Source organism: Amphiprion ocellaris, chromosome 18 (assembly GCF_022539595.1).
Source record: "Amphiprion ocellaris isolate individual 3 ecotype Okinawa chromosome 18, ASM2253959v1, whole genome shotgun sequence".
NCBI classification, from domain to species: Eukaryota; Metazoa; Chordata; class Actinopteri; family Pomacentridae; genus Amphiprion; species Amphiprion ocellaris.
Genome location: NC_072783.1, coordinates 6642156 through 6663976, shown reverse-complemented (window position 1 = coordinate 6663976; position 21821 = coordinate 6642156). Strand labels below are relative to the sequence as shown.

The following is a 21821-nucleotide window of genomic DNA, read 5'->3' as shown; positions in this document are numbered from 1 at the left end:
TTCTGGTTCTGGTTCTAGTCTCTGATTCTGGTTCTGGTTCTAGTCTCTGGTTCTGGTCCTGGTTCTGGCTCAGAGGCTCCTTCCCCTGGTGTTCCTTCAGTTCTCCAGCTGAGGGCGGTTCTGTGGACTTTGTCTCCATCTGCTGGATCTTCAAGCTGCTCTGATTTATTTCCTGAAGATCAATAAGAAGCTGATCAATCGATTATCTGATCAGAAACTGATCAATCTATTATCTGTAATCAGTCAGCTGATGTTTCCTCGGAACAGGTTCCAGGTTCTCAGACCTTCATTCTGTCGTGGTGACTCAGTGGATGTGTCTGATCCTGTTGTTGGCTCCAGACTGCTCTATGGAGAACCTGAAGGTTCACAACCAGAGGAACGGAAGAGAATCAACACTACAAAATAAAAGCCTCTCGTCACAGCAAAACAGTTTCAGAAGATTAATGAAGACATGAAGGAGCTGTTTTTGAGTTTGATGTGTAGAAATCAGAGTAATTGATTAATTCAGATGTTATTTAAATATATTTGTGTTAATAATTCAGTCCTTTGTGTGTTGTTGTTGTTATTTGTTGAGTTGGGTTCTTGTTGGTTGTGTTCATGTTGTCAGCTTTAATGGGCCATCATGCACCAGGGGAACTTTAACAAGAAAATAATTTGCATTATAATAGAAACAACAACAATTTCCCTCTGTCAAAATTATTATTTCACACAATAAATAAACATATAAATCGATATTTAAGGTTTCTACCAACTAATTATAAAAATTTAAACGGATTTAGAAATCAATTTGTTGCAAAATGTTCATTTGCAAATAAAAATCATATTTTTCCCTTAGACCTTTATTTTGAAGTGACGGTCCGGACGTGTTCGTGCTGACGTTTCGGCGTCTTGACGTGTCCAGGTGAGCTCACCGTCATGGGGCAGGTTTACTCGGAGGTAAGAACAGATTTCACTTTTCTACTTTCTGATCGAAGCAAACTGATTTCTAATTCTTTATTCTGAAAGGTCGTAACAGTTCCGTTGTACCAGAGATAAACAAACAAACAAACAAACAGGCAAACAAACCAACAGGTGGTCTCATGCAGAGACAAGGAACAGTCGCAGCCTTCAGACTGAATCAAATGTTTGATCCAGTGAAGTGAATTTGTCAAAATCATCAGTTTATAATTGATCAGCTGATTGGAAAACGGTTTTAATTTCAGAGTTCTTCAGTCTGAGCAGAACACAAACTGTTCTAGAACATGTGACAGGATAAAAACCCACCAGTGATTATCCATAGTTATCAGTGATTATCCATAGTTATCAGTGATTATCCATACTGTTGCCTTGTGAATGATTGATTTCTGATCACTCATGTTCTCCATCATCTACTGCAGCAACATGAAGCTAACTAGCTGTGATACACTAGCTACCTAGCACACTTTATGTTCGGCTAATAACATAATGCTACATTAGCTTGCTGTAGTGCTAGCTACCTAGCTTGAATTCTCTGTTCCCTGCTGAGTGGTGATTTTACATTTTATATATATATATATATATATATATATATATATATATATATATATATATATATATATATATAAATAAAAAGATTTTCCAGATGTTCCTTTAATTATTGATTAATCTGATGACTGATATTGATCAGAAATTATAGAATGAGCTTTAAAATATATTTAAAAACAGACAAGAGACAATGAAAGACAGACGGGTCCTAAAATGGGTGTTTACTGGTTGAACTGGGTGTTTACTGGTTTAACTGGGTGTTAACTGGTTGAACTGGGTGTTTACTGGGTGTTAACTGGTTGAACTGGGTGTTAACTGATTGAACTGGTTGTTTACTGGTTTATTTAGTGTCATATAATAAATGTGGTATGTTGAAGCTCCTCTGGTTCTGCTGCTCTGATCTGAACTGTCTGTGAGGTTTTCTCTGATCAGCAGCCAGAAGAAGCTTCAGCTGGAAACTATCAGCAAAATATGTGGAGAGAAAACGTGGAACTTGCAGACAGACAGAACTCTGAGTTAAACATCTGGAACCTGCAGCAGCTCAGGACTACTGTCAACATTCACTTTATTCAGTTTGTTCATCTCTTTAAATTGATGAACTAAGACGTTCAGTAAAGGTTCTGGAGATGTTTACTTCTGCTATTCAACAATTATTCAGAAAACTAACCAATAAGGATCCAGCCCTGGATAGCCCCACCCCGCCCCCTTAGTAACAAATGTCGCTAATGTCGCTTACACTAGCATGAGCTACAACTACAGGAGGATCCTCAGAGTTAGCAGCTAATGTGGCTAATGTAACTAACAGTATTAGCCAAAACTACAGGAGGATCCTCAGAGTTAGCAGGTAATGTAGCTAACATTAGCATTAGCCACAACTATAGGAAGATCCTCAGAGTTAGCCGCTAATGTGGCTAATGTAGCTAACAGTATTAGCCAAAACTACAGGAGGATCCTCAGAGTTAGCAGCTAATGTGGCTAATGTCACTAACATTAGCGTTAGCTACAACTACAGGAAGATCCTCAGATTTAGCAGCTAATATGACAAATATAGCTAGCATTGGTATTAGCCACAACTACAGGTGGATCCTTAGTGTTAGCACATTGTGCAACTAATGTGGTTAATGTTAGCATTAGCTACAACAATAAAAAATCTTCAGTGTTAATATATTGTGTGACTAATGGGCTACCGTTGCCATTAGCCATACAACAGAACAATCCTTAGTGTTAGCATGCTGTGCAGCTAACATGGCTACCGTTAGCTCTGATGTTCAGATCTCTGTGGAAACTTTAACCCAGTAATCCAGGACTGGGTGAGTTACTGTGTTTTCATGTTTCCATCTGTTAGCTTCTGTTAGCTTCTCTATGGTCATTAAACTGCATTTTAAACAGCTGAACTACAATAAAGCTGCTGTCAAGAACAGGTTTTATAATGTTAGCATCAGGTTTGGGTTTTATAAAGTTAGCATCAGGTTTGGGTTTTATAAAGTTAGCATCAGGTTTGGGTTTTATAAAGTTAGCATCAGGTTCGAGTTTCATAAAGTTAGCATCAGGTTCGGGTTTTATAAAGTTAGCATCAGGTTTGGGTTTTATGAAGTTAGCCTCAGGTTCAGGTTTTATAAAGTTAGCATCAGGTTTTATAAAGTTAGCATCAGGTTCAGGTTTTACAAAGTTAGCATCAGGTTTTATAAAGTTAGCATCAGGTTTTATAAAATTAACATCAGCCTCGTCCAGTCAGTAGGACGGTCCCCTTAAAGCCTGGTTGGTTTCCAGTCTGATAGCCTGCTGGTTTCACTGGTTTTGCTGGTTTTACTGGTGTTACTGGTTGTACTGGTTTTACTGGTTTCACTGGTTTTACTGGTTTTGTGCTTGCAGCCGTCCTGTCAGGCGGCATACGACTCAGACGTCCATCAGCTGTATCACCTGCTGACAGTCGACCCGTCTCAACTGAATGTCCAGGACCAGGACAGTGGAGACACGCCCCTCATCGCCGCCTGTCGCCACGGCAACCTGGCTACCATCAAATACCTGCTGGACAACAAGGCTGATGTCCACCTGACCAATAAGGTGCTGCCTCTTGATGATGTCATCGCATCCCTTTCAGTGTTGACCAATGAGATCTAATTCTGTCTTCCCGTCTGTCCACCTGTCTGTCCTCCTGTCTATCTGTCTGTCTGTCCTCCTGTCTGTCTGTCTGTCCTCCTGTCTGTCTGTCTGTCAACCTGTCTGTCTGTCCTCCTGCCTGTCCTCCTGTCTGTCCTCCAGAAACAGAGGACCTGTCTCCACTATGCGTCCAGGAGGACTTTGTCTCTGCTCGACTACCTGATGATCGCCATCCTGATGCCTGTCCTGCTGCTCGGCTACTTCATCATGGTATGAATGCCCGGCCAATCGGCATCCTGCGTGGGGATGACGTCATCGCCGTGGTTGTGCAGTCGTGTGTCTCAGACATGTGTGTTTGTGTTGCAGCTGCAGCGGCAGCGACGGAACGCCGCCGTGATGGAGGAGCTGCTGGAGAGCAGAGCGGACGTCAACGCCGTGGACTACGTGAGTCCGTTTAACGTAACGGAGACCAGAACAGATCAGAACGCTGAATAGAACCACAACTACAACCTTTAGAACAGTCAGACTAGAGCAGAAAACTCGGAAACAGAAACGTGGAGCTGTACCAAATGTGACGTAAAACCAACTCTGAACTAATGTTGGGGGAGGTTCTCAGTCATCATGTCCTGGTAGTCGTAGGAAGTTCAGGAGGAACCAGCTGGATTCAACTGGTTTCTCCTGAAGCTCCTACCATCTCCGGATCCTGTAGATGTTCTTCTATCTCCATGTTTCCAGACTTTTCCTCTCTACTCTGCTCTTCATCTGTAGATGTTCCACCATGCTGAATGTATCTCCAACAACCTGCTCCTCTGTTCACTGTTTGTGAGCCATGCTGCATTTATGTTATGGGTCCAGTAGCTTTGGTTTTCAGTCTGAAAATGTCCGAAAGTGTTTGAAACTTGTCCAAAGTAACATGAAATTGGTCCAAGTTGACTCGAAATTGGTCTAAAGTAACAAAAAATGTCCAAAATGATTCAAGAATTCTGAAAAAACAACTCCAAAACAGTCCTAACTTAGCTGAAAATATCTGGAAATTTGTCATTTTTAAACAAGATTTGAGTCTTTGAGGGAATTTTATGTCATTTTCGGCAAGTTTTAAGCCACATTTCAGTCTCTGTTCATCAGCTGTAGAAGATGTTTCACCATGCTGGATGGATCTCCAACTACTAGAAGATGTTTCACCATGCTGGATGGATCTCCAACTACTAGAAGATGTTCCCCCATGCTGGATGGATCTCCAACAACTAGAAGATGTTCCACCGTGCTGGATGGATCTCCAACAACTAGAAGATGTTCCACCGTGCTGGATGGATCGCCAACAACTAGAAGATGTTCCACCATGCTGGATGGATCTCCAACAACTAGAAGATGTTCCATCATGCTGGATGGATCTCCAACTACTAGAAGATGTTCCCCCATGCTGGATGTATCTCCAACTACTAGAAGATGTTTCACCATGCTGGATGGATCTCCAACTACTAGAAGATGTTTCACCATGCTGGATGGATCTCCAACTACTAGAAGATGTTCCCCCATGCTGGATGGATCTCCAACAACTAGAAGATGTTCCACCGTGCTGGATGGATCGCCAACAACTAGAAGATGTTCCACCATGCTGGATGGATCTCCAACAACTAGAAGATGTTCCACCATGCTGGATGGATCTCCAACTACTAGAAGATGTTCCACCATGCTGGATGGATCTCCAACAACCTGCTCCTCTGTTCTCGGTTTCTGCTGCATTTATTTCATGGATCCAGTAGCTTTGGTTTTCCATTTGATTTTGAGTCATTTTGGACATTTGTTTTTCAGACATTCAAATAAATTTAAGTAATTTAGACTTTTAAAAATTATTTTGGAGAAAATTGAGCCACTTTGGGCACATTGTCTGTCTTTTTGGACAGGTTTCCATGTTACAGAGTCATTTTAAATAAGAATGTCTCCATGTTTCCTCACTGCTCTGCTCATCATCTGTAGCTGTTTCTCCATGCTGGATGGATCTCCAACTATTTGCTCCTCTGTTCTTTGGGTATTTTATTGATTCTATCATCTGAGATCTCCTGACCGAACCTGATCTCAGCTCAGTTTTGTGTTGAATGGCCTCCTCAGAAGGTGGTTTAGATGCTGCTAGCTGAGATGTCAGACTGATCTCCTATTGTGGTCTCCACTGTTCAGAAAGGAAACTCGGCTCTGCACTACGTCTGTCAGAGGAAGAGTCTCCGTCTGGTTCCTCTGCTGCTGCAACGGAATGCCGACACTAACATCAGGAACAACGTAGGAACAGAAACACAAATTAAATCTGTCCATCGCTGTGAGAACAAATCTGACTGTGTTTGGTTTTACAGGACGGAGAAACTCCTCTGGACATCGCCGTCCGACTGAAGTTCAAGAAGATCGAACACATGTTGAAGAAGAGCCACTGACAGAGAGCTCAAGTTCTCCTGGAATATTTAGATTCTGTTTTTTGGGCAACAGAAAAAGAGACAAAAACAGTACCAGGAGACTTTATGCTAAGCTATGTTATTAGCTTTTCACTGCTTCCAGTCTCCATGCTAAGCTAGGCTAATGGTACCACCTTCTTCCAGACTTTGAGCTAAGCTATGCTAATAGTTTCCCTCTTCTTTCAGACATTGTGCTAAGCTAGGCTAATGGTTTCCCACTGCCTCCAGTCTTTCTGCTTAGCTAGGCTAACAGTTTCCCACTGCCTCCAGTCTTTGTGCCAAGCTAGGCTAACGGTGCCTTCTCCTTCCAGACTTTGAGCTAAGCTATTCTAATAGTTTTCCTCTTTTTTCAGACATTTTGCCAGGCTAGGCTACCATTTTCCCTCTGTGTACACTTGTTGTGCTAAGCTAGGTTAACGGTACCTTCTTCCAGACTTTGAGCTAAGCTATTCTAATAGTTTTCCTCTTTTTTCAGACATTTTGCCAGGCTAGGCTACCATTTTCCCTCTGTGTACACTTGTTGTGCTAAGCTAGGTTAACGGTACCTTCTTCCAGACTTTGAGCTAAGCTATGCTAACAGTCTCTCTCTGCTTTCAGACATTGTGCTATGGAAACAGTTTCCCTCAGCTTCCAGTTTTTTGTGTGCCAAGCTAGGCTAACAGTACCACCTTCTTCCAGACTTTCAGCTAAGCTATGCTGACAGTTTTCCTCTTCTTTCAGACACTGTGCTAAGCTAGGCTAACAGTTTCCCACTGCCTCCAGTCTTTGTGCTAAGCTAGGCTAATGGTTCCTTCTTCCAGACTTTGAGCTAAGATATGCTAACAGTCTCTCTCTGCTTTCAGACATTGTGCTAAGCTAAGCTAACATTTTCCCTGTGTGTACACTTGTGCTTAGCTAGGCTAAGAGTTTCCCTTTGCTTTCAGACTTTGTGCTAAGCTAGGCTAACATTTTCCATCTGTGTACATTTGTTGTGCCAAGCTAAGCTAACATTTTCCCTCAGTTTCCAGTCTTGGTGTGCTAAGCTAGGCTAACAGTACCTCCTTCTTCCAGACTTTGAGCTAAGCTAGGCTACCCGTTTCCCTCAGCTCCCAGTCTTGGTGTGCTAGCTGTTGTAGCATCCATAACATCCTCTAGCTATGAATATTGTCTGATAATGCTAGCTGTTTAGCTGCACTTCTTAGTGATTTTTGAATGCTAAGCTAAGCTAACCAGCTGACTCCATTCTGTTACAGAGAACAAAATGCGTTTAAAATAAACAAACATTTATTTGTAATAAAAAAATGTGTAGATATTGAACTGAATCTGATTATCGTACTTTTCAAATTAAATTTTGTATTTCAGGATCAAATTGTGTTAATAAAATTTAACTCGTTTGTTGTGTTTCTGATTTATTCAGCCGTTTAAAACCAGATATGTAGATTAAAAAAAGTTTGATCAGAAACTGGAGTCGATCAGTTCTGACATTTAAAATCTTCTAAACTCCAAACTGAAAATCTGTTAATGGAAAGCATTACAACTGAGATTGTCCCACAAAGTCATGATTTAAACGTAGGTTTCCATGGCAACTGCCGCCTTCTGTAGGTTTCCATAGTAACGGTTCCTGCCTCTAACTGTAGGTTGCTATGCTAACAGAGGCTAACAGTTCCTGACAATCGTTTTCCACGGCAACTATGTCTCATTGAGATTTTCAAAGAATTTCACAATAAGAGTCTTAAGTCTACCAAGCTGCTGTCAGTCTGATATTGGTCTTCACAATAAGAGTCTGGAACAAATGAGAAAACACAGGAGCTTGAAAGCAAACTGTAGTTTTAATGTGAGAGGTTTCACACAGGAAGCAACAGTTTGTAAAAGTGTTGACAGAATAAAAGCAGCTGAAGTCACATTTCACAGAATTCAGAACAAAAACAAGGTTCATTCAGCAGCTGATCAGGAAGCGACGGATTTAATATCATCAAACACTGCTCCAGGCTCAGGAATCTGGATTTATTTCTAGAGTTTCTTTCAGTTTCTTTCACAGAGTTTAATGTAATTTTTGCAGCTGGTTTTATTCTGAAGGCACGTATTAAATGAGTAAATGTACATGTATGTGCAGATGCTCGGTACATGAAGGAACAAACAGGAATGTGATTAAAACCAGCTACACTGTAAAACAGGAAGCTGAACACATGAATCCAGCTCATGTTTGGTTTGTCAGTAAACAGAAATTCCTCGTCTGCATTTAGCAACTTCAAAACTTCCCTCCTCAATAAAACGCCGTTCACCTTAAGACACCTGGATATTTACCTGTTCCAGCATCCTGCAGATCTCAGTCGTACTTTGGGACATTTCATTTCCCATTTAATTTCATTTCGACATTTCATTCATCGTTTGGCTTTTTGGACGCTTTTCTTGATTTTTCGCTTTTTGGATGTTTTTAAATCAGGTTCAGTTGTTCAGGATATTTTCAACAAAGGTTGGAACCCGCCAATTTAATCTGTAGCTGTGTGTCTGGAATTTAAAAGTCTCAAAGAGACTCAAAACAACCTCAAAGAGACAAAACAACCTCAAAGACACACAAACAACCTCAAAGACACTAAAAACAACCTCAAAAAGACAAAACAACCTCAAAGAGACACAAAACAACCTCAAAGAGACTAAAAATAACCTCAAAGAGACACAAAACAATCTCAAAGAGACACAAAACAACCTCAAAGGGACTCAAAACAACCTCAAAGAGACAAAAAAACAACCTCAAAGAGACTAAAATAACCTCAAAGAGACTAAAACAACCACAAAAAGATTTAAAATAAGCTTGAGAAGACACTAAGATCAGAAATCACAGCTTTAGTCTGGATTTGTATTTTCAAAGTTTGTTAATCATCTGTTGGATTAAATCTGCATCATTAAAAGTTTTCTAATAAAAGTTTTGGATCAGGAGGAGAAAGTAGTAGTAGTAGTACCAGTAGTAGTACTAGTAGTAGAAGTACTAGTAGTAGTAGTAGTACCAGTAGTAGTCATAGTACGACCTGGAGAAACTACTGGGGAGAGCTACAGTACTGGAGTAAATGTACTTCATTACTTTGCTGGTACTGCGTTCATCTGGAGCGATTTGAGGTTTTTCTAAAAAGTTCTGTTTTCCTCTAAAACAAGTGGATGTTCCTGATCCACGGTTTAAAGATGTTTTAATCTGACATTGATTTTAACTGTTAGAGGGTTTAAAACTCAGTCTGCTGGTTCTTCTACAGGATAAAATTCAACAGGAGCTGCTGGTCCTAATCAGCACCTCCATCACCTCCATCACCTCCACCACCTCCATCACCTCCACCATCTCCATCACCTCCATCACCTCCACCACCTCCATCACCTCCATCATCTCCATCACCTCCACCATCTCTAGCGATGCTCCTGCAGCAGCTTCAGGATGGAGGGAAACATCTGCTCAGGAGCATCCAGCCCCCAGATGAAGTCCAGATGTTCCCAGTGTTTGATGTGCTGATGGAAGACCAGGTTGGACACCTGAACACACAAACATCAGGCTTAGTGACTGGAGAACACTGATGTGGAACCACTCTAAACTGTGAGAACAGAATCTGATAAACTCCAAGAAACGAGTTCAAGCAGAGACTCTGAACGCAGCTCGACTTTTTAAATAGTCAGAATCAGTGTTGATGTAGAAATGTTCCAGAGGGGGTGAAGGATGTCTGGACCACTGGGGTTCTGGTTCTTCAGTCCGCAACAGAACTTATGAAACAAGCTTCATGGAGTTTAACTTATAGAACAGAATAGAATATGCTTTATTGTCATTAAACAGCGTTTAACGAAATAACCATTAACCTGAAGGTTTGGTCAGTGAAACCTCCAGGGAACATTACAGGAACATTCTCAAAAGGTTACTTTGTGAAAACCTTCAGAGGACCTTCATGGAACATTCTTGGAACGCCTTATAATGTTCTCTGAAGGTTTCACCAAGTAAACTTCAGGGACCCTTTACAGAGCATTCCCAGAACATTCCCTCAAGGTTCCCAAGGTCCTCTGAAAGTTATTCTGTAGACCTTCAAGGAACCTTTAGGGAATGTTTGAGGAACAATGTTGAGAAACCTTGAAAGGACCTATAAGGAACATTTTAGGAATGTTCTGTACAGGTTCTCTCAGGGTTTTGTAAAACCTTCAGATGATCTTCATGGAACCGTTTGGTAATGTTCCCTGATGGATACCTTATGAAACCTTCAGATAACCTTTATAAAACCTTCAGGAAATGTTCTAGTAACGTTACTTAAAGGTTTTTTCACAGAACCTTTAGGGAATGATCTAGGAACATTCTGGAAAATTCCCCTACAGTTTATCCTGTGAAACCTTCAGCAGACCTTCAGGAAATGTTCCCTGAAGGTTCTCTGTAGGTTATTTTTTTTGCAAATTTCAGAAAACCTTCTAAGCAATGTTTTAGGAACACTGTCCAATATTTTTGACAAACCCTCAGGGAACCATTAAAGAACATTCTTTGACTGTTTCCTGAAGGATCTCTGATGGGGAACGTTCTCTAAAGGTTATTCTCATAAAACCTTCAGGGAACGTTCTCTTATCTTCATACGTTGTCACAGTGCATGTTCTGCAGATGTCAAGAAAACCTTTGAAAGTGATGTTCTGGGAGCGTTAGCAGAATGTTCCCTGAACGTTCTACTGTTCCTCTCTGATGCAGAACCTTCAGTTTGGTTCTGATGTTGTAGAACCGGAACTCAGTGCTGCTGCTTGACTCACCTGGGTGAGGAGGAGTGCCACGTCTTTAGGGTCCGCCAACGTATCCTGTCCCCCTGAGAACAGGGCAGTGGGAACCTTCATGTCCTGGACGTGGTACTGGGGGGGGACGGACTGCAGCAACACAGACAGAGTGAGTCAAGTCTGTCGGACTCAATCAGCTGACGTTTACCTGTGCAGACTCACCTGGTTGTAGTGTTCCATGTTCCCTGCAGGTCCAAAGTCAAACGCTGTCAGTTTCCCTCCATGAACCGCCTGAAGACAAGAACCAGAACATTATGAGCTCCAGAAAAACCAGAATAAAACTGAAAGCAAAAACAGGAAGCCTAGTGACTGACTGACTGGTGACCTACCTAATGAGGGGCGGGGCCTCTGACCAACAGGTGACCTATCTAATGAGGGGCGGGGCCTCTGACAGGTGACCTACCTGAGCCCAGTGGACCATGTTCTGGACGGAGGTCCCGGCTGGACAGTGGGTCGTGTAGACCGGAGTCCGAGTCTGGAAGCAACACGAGTCAATGAAGAAGCTGAGCTGTCGACCACACGTCCTGGTCTTCATCAGCTCAGTGACACAGGGAACCAATCAGAAGAACCGATCACTTCATTAAATGTTCTTCTGTCTGGTTCTAACGTCACTCAGATGAAAGCAGCAGATTCTCAGATAAGACAACTTGAAAATGTTTATTATGTTTAATGTTCTCTGGAGCTTAGAACATCGGAGATCCTCCACTGAGGTTCCTCCACCGAGATTCCTCACCAGAAGCAGCTGAAGATGAAATGAAACTAAATTTGAATCTCTGTTTTCAGATACGAACCATGTTGAGGTTTTTCTCGTCGAAGCCGCAGAGAAGGAAGAACAGGTTTCCACACAACTCGCTGTGTTTCTCACACACGTGTTCCGCAAACCACTCGATCATGTGACTCTGAGGTAGGAAGTCCCGCCTCCCAAACAGGTCCTACACACATTATCAGTATCAACCATCAATACATGTGATCAGTTTGTGATTATCAGTACATGTGATGTCAGTGTGGTCATGTGACCGGTCTTTACCCATATAAGGGCGTCAGGCAGGAAGGACAGTTTGGTCATGGGGCTGCTGGTGAAGGCAACAGTTGCTACGGGAGCCAAACCCAAGAACAGCTTGATCTTACTGGCCAGTTCTGGCAGCGTAGAGAACGCTATGAATGCTGGGAAATCAGACAGATGGTCGTCAGTACGGAGGTCAGTTAGTGCCACAAACCAGGAACACATGAGGAGAACATCAGGAGAACGTGAGAAGAACATGAGGACAACATGAGGAGAATGTCAGGAGAACATGAGGACAACATGAGGAGAACGTCAGCAGAACATGGGGAGAGCATGGGGAGAACATGAGGAGAACATGAGGTGGTACCGATGGTGGTTCCCTGCGAATGTCCGATATAGAAGATCTGCTGCTGCTGCGTCACCTTCAGGATGTAGTCCACCACCGCTGGAAGGTCCTTCAGGGCCATCTCATCATGGCTGCACACAACATCATCATCATCGTCATCATCGTCACCTTCATCATCATCTTTATCATCAGCATCATCATCATCATCATCACCTTCATCACCATCATCAGCATCACCTTCATCACCTTCATCATCATCACCTTCATCATCATCTTTATCATCAGCATCATCATCATCACCTTCATCACCATCATCAGCATCACCTTCATCATCATCACCTTCATCATCATCTTTATCATCAGCATCATCATCATCACCTTCATCACCATCATCCGCATCACCTTCATCATCATCACCTTCATCACCTTCATCACCATCATCACCTTCATCATCATCATTGCCTTCATCATCTTTATCATCACCTTCATAACCATCATCGTCATCACCTTCATCACCATCTTCATCATCAGCATCACCTTCATCACCACCATCATCACCACCATCTTCATCATCAGCATCATCATCACCTTCATCACCATCATCATCATCTCCATCATCACCACCACCTTCATCATCATCATCATCATCACCTTCATCATCATCACCATCATCTTCATCACCACCATCATCATCCTCTCTGTTCTGGTTCTGATGAAGGCTGTATCTTGGTTCCTACCTGAACCTCCAGAACTCTTCCTCCAGGGGGCTTAGTCTTCGGTGTTTCCTGGACCAGGTGTTTCCGCGGCTGTTTCCCATCCAGACATCGTATCCGGCGTCGGCCAGCACGTATCCCAGACTGCAGTTGGGCGGGTTGGTGATCCAGTTGGACCCGGCCGCCAGGAGGCCATGTTGGAGCAAGATGGCAGGCCTCGAACCTGCAGGACCACAGAGTTCAGTTCAGCTGGAACATCTCAGAGGGAACTTTCACTTTCGAAGGCAGCTTCTGCAGCTTGACATGTTCTCATGAGGTATCATTTATAATAGCGCATTCATTTTGAAAAGCCAGCATATGTCACAAACCCTGATCACTTCCTTTAAACATCTTAGAGCTTTAACTTTGAAAGTGTAGCATATTTCTCAGCATCCTGTTGACTTTCTGTAGATAACAGTGTTTTTAGTGTCAAGAAAATTAAGACTTCCTTTAAAAATTAAATCTGTTTTAAATTCAGCTGTTACTGGGTATGGACTCTTATTTTGAAAGTGAACCCAAACCTCCAGATGTTTGTCCATCAATGTGTGTGTGAGAAAGAGACAGGAAGAAGAACTGACTGGTCAGCTCATTTAAACATCACAAAGATTTTATTTTGACAGTCTGGTAAAGGAGGAAGCTATGAGGCAGCGGTTTATTTTGAAAATCCAGAATATTTCAGTGTTCCTGGTAAGCCTTTTGTACCATTTCAGAACTTTTATTTTGATAGTGAAGTGTATCTCAGTGCATTCTGGTAACTGCTTTTACTTTGAAAAGCCAACATACGTGAACTTCCTTCCTTTCACCTTGTTTGAGTCTTGTTCCTTTTTAAAGAATAAATCAACAACATGCAGCTACTGAAGGTCCTAAAACCACTGTTTCCTGACAGAGACTTTTATTTTTATAGTACCTCAATGCATCCTGTAAACTGTTTGTTTCTGGATTTTCAGAAAAATTCATGAAACTGTGATCCGTTTAAAGTCTAAATAAAGTTTCTTCTGCTGAACCCTCAGAGCTAAAAGGTTCTAGAGACCACTTCCCTTTCCTAAAAACCACAAAGCTGAAAGTTCAGCCGAGTCACTTCCTGTTTCACAACAAACTGATCTCTGACCTGCAGTCTGCTTCAGTCCATGAGGGATCCGGTTCACCGTCAGGATGTAGCCGTCCTCCGTCAGGACCTGGTGCTCCTCAGCCGGGTAGCCCCACCTCCAGATGATCTCCGACTGAACACACAACACACACATTAACACACACACGTATCACACACACATTTATCACACACATCTATCCCTCTGAGGACCTTCCTCTGGTTCTAACTGTCTGGGTTCTCTCCTTCAGGTTCTGGTTCCTTTAAACTGGGTCAGAACTGATCAGAGTTCAGGCAACAGGTGAGTCACAGGTGTGATGATGTCACAGGGGTGGTGATGTCGTGATGACACCTGAAGGTTATTAACACGTGTTGGCCAAAGTCCAGTGACAGCAGGTTCAGTGTGATGACTTCATCAGTGCTTTGATTGACATCTGACCTGCTCTGTCTTCACGGCAACAGCACCAGAGCATTATGGGAACTGTAGTGTCTAACATGCTCACTAGAAACTGTGAACTTGAACTGAGTGTGCTCACTAAGAACCGCCAGCATCAATCGTTAGTTACTCACGATGTTCATGTGCACTTCAGGGTCTAGCTGCTGCCGTCGTACATCAGAGCGTCGCTGAGTGTCGGTCGGACCGCCGAGGACGAGAGCCGAGAGAAACAACACACACACCACAACACACAACATCGTCTGACACACACACACACACACACACACACACACACACACACACACACACACACACACACACACACACACACACACACACACACACACACAGTCAGAATGGTGTGTTCAGGTTCACTAAGTAAATGAGGATGAATCAGAGTCTTTGTGTCTGATGAGTTTGTGTTTGTAGAAAATCAAGGAGTTTCATTGATTCAGATTCTGAGCTGCTGAACACCTGACAGCTCAAAGCTCACACAGCCTGAAAACAGAAAACAGTCTGAAAAACAGCCTGAAAACAGTCAGAAAACAGCCTGAAAACAGTCAGAAAACAGTCTAAAAACAGGCAGAAAACAGTCAGAAAACAGCCTAAAAACAGCCTGAAAACAGACAGAAAACAGCCTCAAAACAGACAGAATGCAGTCAGAAAACAGCCTAAAATCAGACAGTAAACAGGCTGATGAACAGACCATGAAATTTCAAACACTGAAGAACAAACAGATAAAACTCAGACTTCAGACCGGAAGTTTACTTTAACTGAAGGTTTTCTGATGAATTTAACTTCCTCTGTGAAGGTTTTATCTCTGCTCTGTTGTCTGCTGTTTTTCAGCTGTTTTCAGCAGTTTTTCAGCTGTTTTTATACTATTTCTATGCTGTTTTCAGTCTGTTTTCAAGCTGTTTTCAGCTGTTTCTTCGTGGTTCTACTGTTCCCTTTTTCTGTTTCCGGTTTTCTGGAGGATTCTGCAGCTTCGTTTTCAGTTATGAAGCATTTTTCTGTCACATTTAACTTCAAACATTGGAACGTTTTCAGTCTCAAGTATTTCTGCTTCGTGTTTCACATCAGCACAGTACTGAGCCGTTAATGAGCCGTTAATGAGCCGTTAATGGGCCGTTAAAGAGCCGTTAATGGGCCGTTAGACTAACTGTCTCTCACGGTAACTTTAACGGTGATAAAATGTTTCGGTACGGAGCCACTCACCTGTCCGTCCGTCTCAACCTGGAGATCAGCTGACTGTAACCGCACTGACGGAAGACCCGTGACGTCAGAGGAAGGAGTCCCTGCGATTGGTCAGAGACCGGAAGCACGCTGTTTACGGTTTGATTTCAGAGATTTTCATCGAAAAACCAAAAATATCCCAAAATACCGAAATAATAAAGGATAGATAGCTAGATAGCTACATAGATAGATAGATAGATAGATAGATAGATAGATAGATAGATAGATAGATAGATAGATAGATGGATAGATAGATAGATAGAACATTTGACTGATCTTATAACTCCACAGTATTCATCCATCCATCCATCCATTATCTATACACCGCATAATCCTCACTAGGGTCGCGGGGGGTGCTGGAGTCTATCCCAGCTGACTCAGGCGAAGGCGGGACACCCTAGACAGGTCGCCAGTCTGTCGCAGGGCTACATACAAAGACAAACAATCACTCTCACATTCACACCTACGGGCAATTTAGAATAATCAATTAACCTCAGCATATTTTTGGACTGTGGGAGGAAGCCGGAGTACCCGGAGAGAACCCACGCATGCACAGGGAGAACATGCAAACTCCATGCAGAAAGATCCCGGGAAAGCCGGGACGCGAACCAGGGACCTTCTTGCTGCAAGGCGAAAGTGCTAACCACTACGCCACTGTGCAACCCCATCCACAGTATTCAGTGTTTATTAAAATATTACTCATTGACCATCACGTCACAGGAGGCTCATGGGTCCATTTTTATTTTATTTTTATTATTTTTTGTTGAATATCTTTTAGAATATAACAACATGGAACATGTAGAAACAACACTGATCCTGCAAATAAAGAATACCAGAGATTATTTTTAAATGATGAATGCACACTATTGACTATATTCAACAAAACTCATATATTATTTAAAGCTGTCCACATGTTCCACATTTAACTAGATGATATATTTACTAATTTCAGATAAAAATAATTGTTTAAAACCGGTTTCAGAACTTTAAAATCGGGTTATTTGTTAATCAGACTCTTATTTCGAAGGACTTTAACCGGATGTACCGTCTTTCTCCGGGATAGTGTTTGTTTGGCCCACAGGTTTCTCTCCGTTTTATAACACCGCTGGAGGATTTGACCCGAACCCATTAGTCTGTGTCCGCCGGTACCGTGAGTCTGGCCCGGTTCGGAGCAGAAGATGTCCCGGGTGCTGATCGTCGGAGCGGGTCTGACCGGCAGCATCTGCGCATGTCTGCTGAGGAGGGAGCTGCAGAGCAAAGTTCAGATCGTGGTGTGGGACAAATCCAGAGGAGCAGGTGAGACAGAAGTCCGTCCAGGAACCGGAGGATTTAAAGTTCCCGAACTCACAGCTGAACCGGGTCCAACTGCAGGACAAAAATAAAAACAGAACTCCTATCAGTGGACGGTCCTCTAACTTCCGGCTCAGTAGTTATCCATAAACACACTTTATTTATTTACAAACAAACAGATCTTCACTAAGAAACCGTCCAGTTTACCGTAACTCAGAGACAGTCAGAGCATTAATACAGATAAATAAATGAATAAACATCAGGAGACCGTCCTCCAACAGCGTATTCATGTCTGCTGCAGAAAAATGAAGAATTCACTCAAATCTTCTCTTAAAATTCCTCCAATTTTCTGTTCTGAAGCTAAACATTAGCAGAGGATGGATTTATAGAGAAGAAGGTTTAATTCTGACAGTAATAATCTAAACTACACTTTATTCATGTCAGACAGAAACGCAGAATATAGTCAGATCTTCATCCAGAAACGATTCAGCTTCATGTTCCTGAGGAACAGATTTACTGAAGGAACCTGATCCATAAACTCACCTGTTCTGTCTCAGGTGGTCGGATGTCCACCAGCCGTCCTCCAAACGCCTCGTCGCACTCAGCTGACCTGGGAGCTCAATACATCACCACCACACCTGCCTACGCTCAGTCCCACCACAGGTACACCTGAACACCACACCTGAACATTACGGGTACACCTGGACACCACACCTGAACACTACAGGTACACCTGAACACCACACCTGAACACCACACTTGAACACCACAGGTACACCTGAACACCACATCTGAACACCACACTTGAACACCTCAGGTACACCTGAACACTACAGGTACACCTGAACACCACAGGTACACCTGACAGTACACCTGAACACCTCAGGTACACCTGAACACCACAGGTACACCTGTCCTCCAGGAGGCTGCATTCAGGGACAGTCTGTTCATCAGAGATCAGCTGTTTTGTTTCAGTTTCTACTCAGAGCTGCTGTCAGCCGGAGTCCTGCAGCCACTCAGCTGTCAGATCGAAGGTCTGCGGCAGAAAGATGACAGCAAGAACTACATGACGCCACTGGGCATGGGCAGCGTGGTCAAACACTTCCTGTCTGAGTCAGGTAACACTTCCTGTCTGAGAAAACACTTCCTGTCTGAGTAAACACTTCCTGTCTGAGTAAATACTTCCTGTCCTGAGACTTATTGACTGTTTGCTCCAGTAGCTTCAGCTGAACTTGTTTTTGGTTCTTGAAGATGTTTCATCTCAGAGCTTCCTTGGTTCTGCTTCCTGGTGTGGAGTTCCAGGTGTCTGTTCTCACCTGTGAACCACCTGACCTCCCTCACTAGTCTGACCACAGTCACACCTGAGGAGACTCTGATCTTGTCTGTGTCTCAGCAGACAGATGTTTGGTTTGTTTCTTCGTCTGTGATCCATGAACCAGACCTCACCCAGACAGGAAGTAGTTTACCGTCAGATGTAGAACCCAACAATGTTGTTTTAAACTTTGTTCCGTCGGTTTGTTTGAAACTTTTCTTTAAATTTAAACTTTATTGATTCTGTTTGTTTATCAGGAGCTGATTTGTTCTTTGAGCATCATGTGACCGGCCTGTACCGCCGTGGTGCATCATGGGAGGTTGAGAAAAAGGCAGGAGGCAGAGAGACGTTTGACGCCGTCGTCCTGACGATGCCGGTTCCTCAGATCCTGCAGCTGCAGGGCGACGTGGAAGAACGTGAGAACCAGAACACATAGATAGAACCACACAGAGATAGAACCAGAAAACAGAGATAGAACCAGAAAACAGAGATAGAACCACAAAGAGATAGAACCAGAATATATAGATAGAACCAGAACGCATAGATAGAACCAGAACACAGAGATAGAACCACACAGAGAACCAACAGAACGTCTAACAAACATACATGAAGCAGTTCATGGTCCAACAGAAACATGAGACTCAGTGCCAACGTTCACCACCAGGTGGCAGCAGCTGATTAAACTCAGCCAGTCCTGACTGACCAGTAACCCCAACACACACACACACAGACACACACACACACACACAGACACACACACACACACACACACACACAGTGATGTCACTGTCCTGAGCTCTGATTGGCTGAAACATTCTTCTTTAAAACTGAAAAACTGTGTAGCTGTAAGTCTCTATCTCTGTGAGGACGCTTCGTCTGGTCCCCATTCTGGGACGGAAGTCCAAACGCTGCCAGAGGTCCAGTTAGAACCGGGTTCTTGTTCAGTTGTCTGAGAAATTGTTTCATCAATAACGGTCCTCACAAAGACAGAAGCATAAGACTCTGTGTGTGTGTGTGTGTGTGTCTGTGTGTGTGTGTGTGTGTCTGTGTGTGTGTGTGTGTGTGTGTGTGTGTGTGTGTACGGTTGAGCTGCATGTGCACGTGTCTCTAGATGATGATGATGTCACCTTTAGCTCATCTGATTGGTTGAGAGGGGACAGCGCCCATTTCCTCTGCGCTGAAACACACATGATCTAATAATAACCTGTGTGTGTGTGCGTGCGTGTGTGTGTGTGCGTGTGTGTGTGTGTCTCTGTGTAGCTTGAAGCTGCAGCTCGTTTCTGTTTCTGTGAATCATGAGTTACAGTTTACAGCTGAGAGCAGCAGATTGAGTCTAGATTATAAACTATAGATCACTGATCACAGCTCAAGTTAAACACCTAAACACACACACGTTGTGTTACCAGACTAACGTTCATCCAGATGTTCAGTAAACAGATAAAGGTTCATCCAGATGTTCAGTAACCAGACTAACGTTCATCCAGATGTTCAGTTACCAATAAAAGTTCATCCAGATGTTCCATAACCAGACTAACGTTCATCCAGATGTTCAGTAACCAGACTAACGTTCATCCAGATGTTCAGTTACCAGATAGAAGTTCATCCAGATGTTCAGTTACCAGACTAATGTTCATCCAGATGTTCAGTAACCAGACTAACGTTCATCCAGATGTTCAGTAACCAGATAGAGGTTCATCCAGATGTTCAGTAACCAGACTAACGTTCATCCAGATGTTAAGTTACCAGACTAACGTTCATCCAGATGTTCAGTAACCAGACTAATGTTCATCCAGATGTTCAGTAAACAGATAAAGGTTCATCCAGATCTTCACTAACCGGACTAACATTCATCCAGATGTTCAGTAACCAGATAAAGGTTCATCCAGATGTTCAGTAACCGGATAAAAGTTCATCCAGATGTTCAGTAACCAGACTCTTTAACCAGCTATAACAAAACCATGTTAGAACTCAGGCAGGAAACTGTCCAATCAGAGCTCAGTATGTGAATGATGCTGTAAACAGACTCCTATGATTCCCATGATGCAGCTGGACAGTTATTAGTGCCTTTCCTGTTACATCATGTACTGACTTATGTCCTGTCTGTCCACCTGTCTGTCTGTCTGTCCACCTGTCTGTCTCTCAGTCCTGTCTGTCCACCAGAAGCAGCAGCTGGACGGAGTCGTCTACTCGTCTCGTTTCGCCGTCGCTCTCTTCTTCTCTCCAGACGACGTCTTCAGTTTCTCCTGGGGAGCTCGATACGTCAGTGATAGTCGCTGCATCTGCTACATCGCTGCAGACTCAAGGAAACGAAACCTCGGTCTGTCTGTCTGACTACTTCCTGTCTGTCTGTCTGTCTGACTACTTCCTGCCTGTCCGTCTGTCTGACTACTTCCTGTCTGTCTGTCTGACTGCTTCCTGTCTGTCTGTCTGACAGCTTCCTGTCTGTCTGTATGACTACTTCCTGTCTGACTGACTACTTCCTGTCTGTCCTGTCTGACTGACACCTTCCTGTCTGTCCTCTCAGACTCATCAGGTCTTGGTCCGTCCCTCGTCGTCCACACCAGCGTCCCGTTCGGCCTCGAGCACCTGGAGCGAGACAAGGAGGACGTCCAGCCAATCATCTTGGAGGAGCTCCACAGGCTCCTCCCTGATCTTCCTCAGCCAATCAGCATTAAGTGCCAGAAGTGGAGGTACTCCCAGGTGAGTCCATGTCCACCTAGACTCATCCCAGTGAGGTAGCATCTGATTGGCCTTGTGTCCCTCCTGCAGGTGCTGACCTCGGTGCCGGACTGTCCGGGTCACATGACCGTCCTTGACCAACCGCTGCTGGTCTGCGGCGGCGACGCCTTCTGCCACTCTAACTTTGACGGCTGCGTGGAGTCTGCTCTGAGCATGCTCAGTGCGCTGAAGGCCTCGCTGTGAGTCCAGCAGGACACTGATCAATGTTCACTAATCAATGAGCCGTTAATCAGGAACCGGCTATTAGAAGTGAATGAAGTTAAGAAGAAGTCGTTCATTAAATTTATTGTTGATTAAATGTTTGTCTTTAATAAAGTAAATCTTTTCTGGATTAAACCTGCAGTTTTGTCTCAGTTTCACCTGAACCTGGTCTAAACTAGACCAGCTGGATTAACCTGAACCTGGTCTAAACTAGACCAGCTGGATTAACCTGATCCTGGTCTAAACTAAACCTGGTTCTGCCTGATCCAACTGGTTTAAACTGGTTTCTTACCTGTGCTGCCCTAGTTCTAAGGACTAGTACCTGACTGGTTACTCACTAGACAAACTGGTTCTCAGTATTGCTTCCTGGTTCTTCAAACTGGGTTCTCCCTGGTTCCTGCCTTGTTTTCAGGACCTGCTCCTAACTAGTTCTGAGGACTGGTTCCTAACTCGGTTTCAGGACTTCTTCCTGACCTGTTGCAGAGTGTTTGATACCTATTTCCTCCGTGGTTTTCACAGCTGGTTCCAGCATCGGTGCTGGTTTCTGCTGGTTCCAGTATCGGTGCCGGTTCCTTCTGGTTCCAGTATCAGTGCCGGTTCCTTCTGGTTCCAGTATCGGTGCCGGT

The 21821-nt window shown here is 43.4% G+C and overlaps 3 protein-coding genes across 6 annotated transcripts; 2 read left to right on the top strand and 1 right to left on the bottom strand.

Moving 5' to 3' along the window:
• Window positions 1-788: 788 nt before the first annotated feature.
• ankrd22 (ankyrin repeat domain 22) lies at window positions 789-7417 on the top strand. Of its 2 annotated transcripts, none has more exons than XM_055004532.1 (6): window positions 789-936; window positions 3376-3567; window positions 3766-3873; window positions 3976-4047; window positions 5779-5877; window positions 5949-7417. In XM_055004532.1, exons 1-6 carry the CDS (start codon window positions 916-918, stop codon window positions 6024-6026), a joined length of 570 nt encoding a protein of 189 aa, XP_054860507.1. In that variant the 5' UTR covers window positions 789-915; the 3' UTR covers window positions 6027-7417. The 2 variants fall into 2 exon arrangements, with proteins under 2 accessions (XP_054860507.1, XP_023125983.2); XM_023270215.3 differs by having other exon boundaries at window positions 3970-4047.
• Window positions 7418-7833: 416 nt separating this feature from the next.
• Window positions 7834-15770, bottom strand: lipf (lipase, gastric). 3 transcript variants are annotated; one of them, XR_008599468.1, is made up of 12 exons: window positions 15636-15770; window positions 14555-14680; window positions 14009-14120; window positions 12886-13084; window positions 12170-12279; window positions 11827-11963; window positions 11591-11731; window positions 11203-11274; window positions 10962-11030; window positions 10779-10889; window positions 8668-9539; window positions 7834-8567 (listed from the first exon to the last, which is right to left on the bottom strand). XR_008599468.1 is itself a non-coding variant. In XM_023270212.3 (11 exons), exons 2-11 carry the CDS (start codon window positions 14675-14677, stop codon window positions 9417-9419), a joined length of 1197 nt encoding a protein of 398 aa, XP_023125980.2. In that variant the 5' UTR covers window positions 14678-14680; window positions 15636-15770; the 3' UTR covers window positions 7834-9416. The 3 variants fall into 3 exon arrangements, 2 of the variants coding, with proteins under 2 accessions (XP_023125980.2, XP_054860506.1); XM_023270212.3 differs by having other exon boundaries at window positions 7834-9539; XM_055004531.1 differs by lacking the exons at window positions 12886-13084; window positions 14009-14120; window positions 14555-14680; window positions 15636-15770 and adding an exon at window positions 12410-12875 and having other exon boundaries at window positions 7834-9539; window positions 12170-12316.
• Window positions 15771-16719: 949 nt separating this feature from the next.
• On the top strand, window positions 16720-21330 carry rnls (renalase, FAD-dependent amine oxidase). The gene is made up of 7 exons (XM_023270217.3): window positions 16720-16949; window positions 17501-17606; window positions 17919-18061; window positions 18513-18671; window positions 20399-20572; window positions 20780-20955; window positions 21025-21330. Exons 1-7 carry the CDS (start codon window positions 16832-16834, stop codon window positions 21175-21177), a joined length of 1029 nt encoding a protein of 342 aa, XP_023125985.2. The 5' UTR covers window positions 16720-16831; the 3' UTR covers window positions 21178-21330.
• Window positions 21331-21821: the final 491 nt, after the last annotated feature.

What these genes read in the sequence shown, in the direction of transcription:
- rnls (XM_023270217.3), top strand. Translation starts at nt 16,832, where the DNA reads ATGTCCCGGGTGCTGATCGTCGGAGCGGGTCTGACCGGCAGCATCTGC. An exon ending in TACGCTCAGTCCCACCACAG is followed by an intron (nt 17,607 to 17,918) that starts GTACACCTGAAC and finishes GTTTTGTTTCAG; the next exon opens with TTTCTACTCAGAGCTGCTGT. An exon ending in GCAGGGCGACGTGGAAGAAC is followed by an intron (nt 18,672 to 20,398) that starts GTGAGAACCAGA and finishes TCTGTCTCTCAG; the next exon opens with TCCTGTCTGTCCACCAGAAG.
- ankrd22 (XM_023270215.3), top strand. Translation starts at nt 916, where the DNA reads ATGGGGCAGGTTTACTCGGAG. An exon ending in TGGGGCAGGTTTACTCGGAG is followed by an intron (nt 937 to 3,375) that starts GTAAGAACAGAT and finishes TTGTGCTTGCAG; the next exon opens with CCGTCCTGTCAGGCGGCATA. An exon ending in ATGTCCACCTGACCAATAAG is followed by an intron (nt 3,568 to 3,765) that starts GTGCTGCCTCTT and finishes TCTGTCCTCCAG; the next exon opens with AAACAGAGGACCTGTCTCCA.
- lipf (XM_023270212.3), bottom strand. Translation starts at nt 14,677, where the DNA reads ATGTTGTGTGTTGTGGTGTGTGTGTTGTTTCTCTCGGCTCTCGTCCTC. An exon ending in TGCCTGACGCCCTTATATGG is followed by an intron (nt 11,732 to 11,826) that starts GTAAAGACCGGT and finishes TAATGTGTGTAG; the next exon opens with GACCTGTTTGGGAGGCGGGA. An exon ending in TGGCACTCCTCCTCACCCAG is followed by an intron (nt 9,540 to 10,778) that starts GTGAGTCAAGCA and finishes TTGTGTGTTCAG; the next exon opens with GTGTCCAACCTGGTCTTCCA.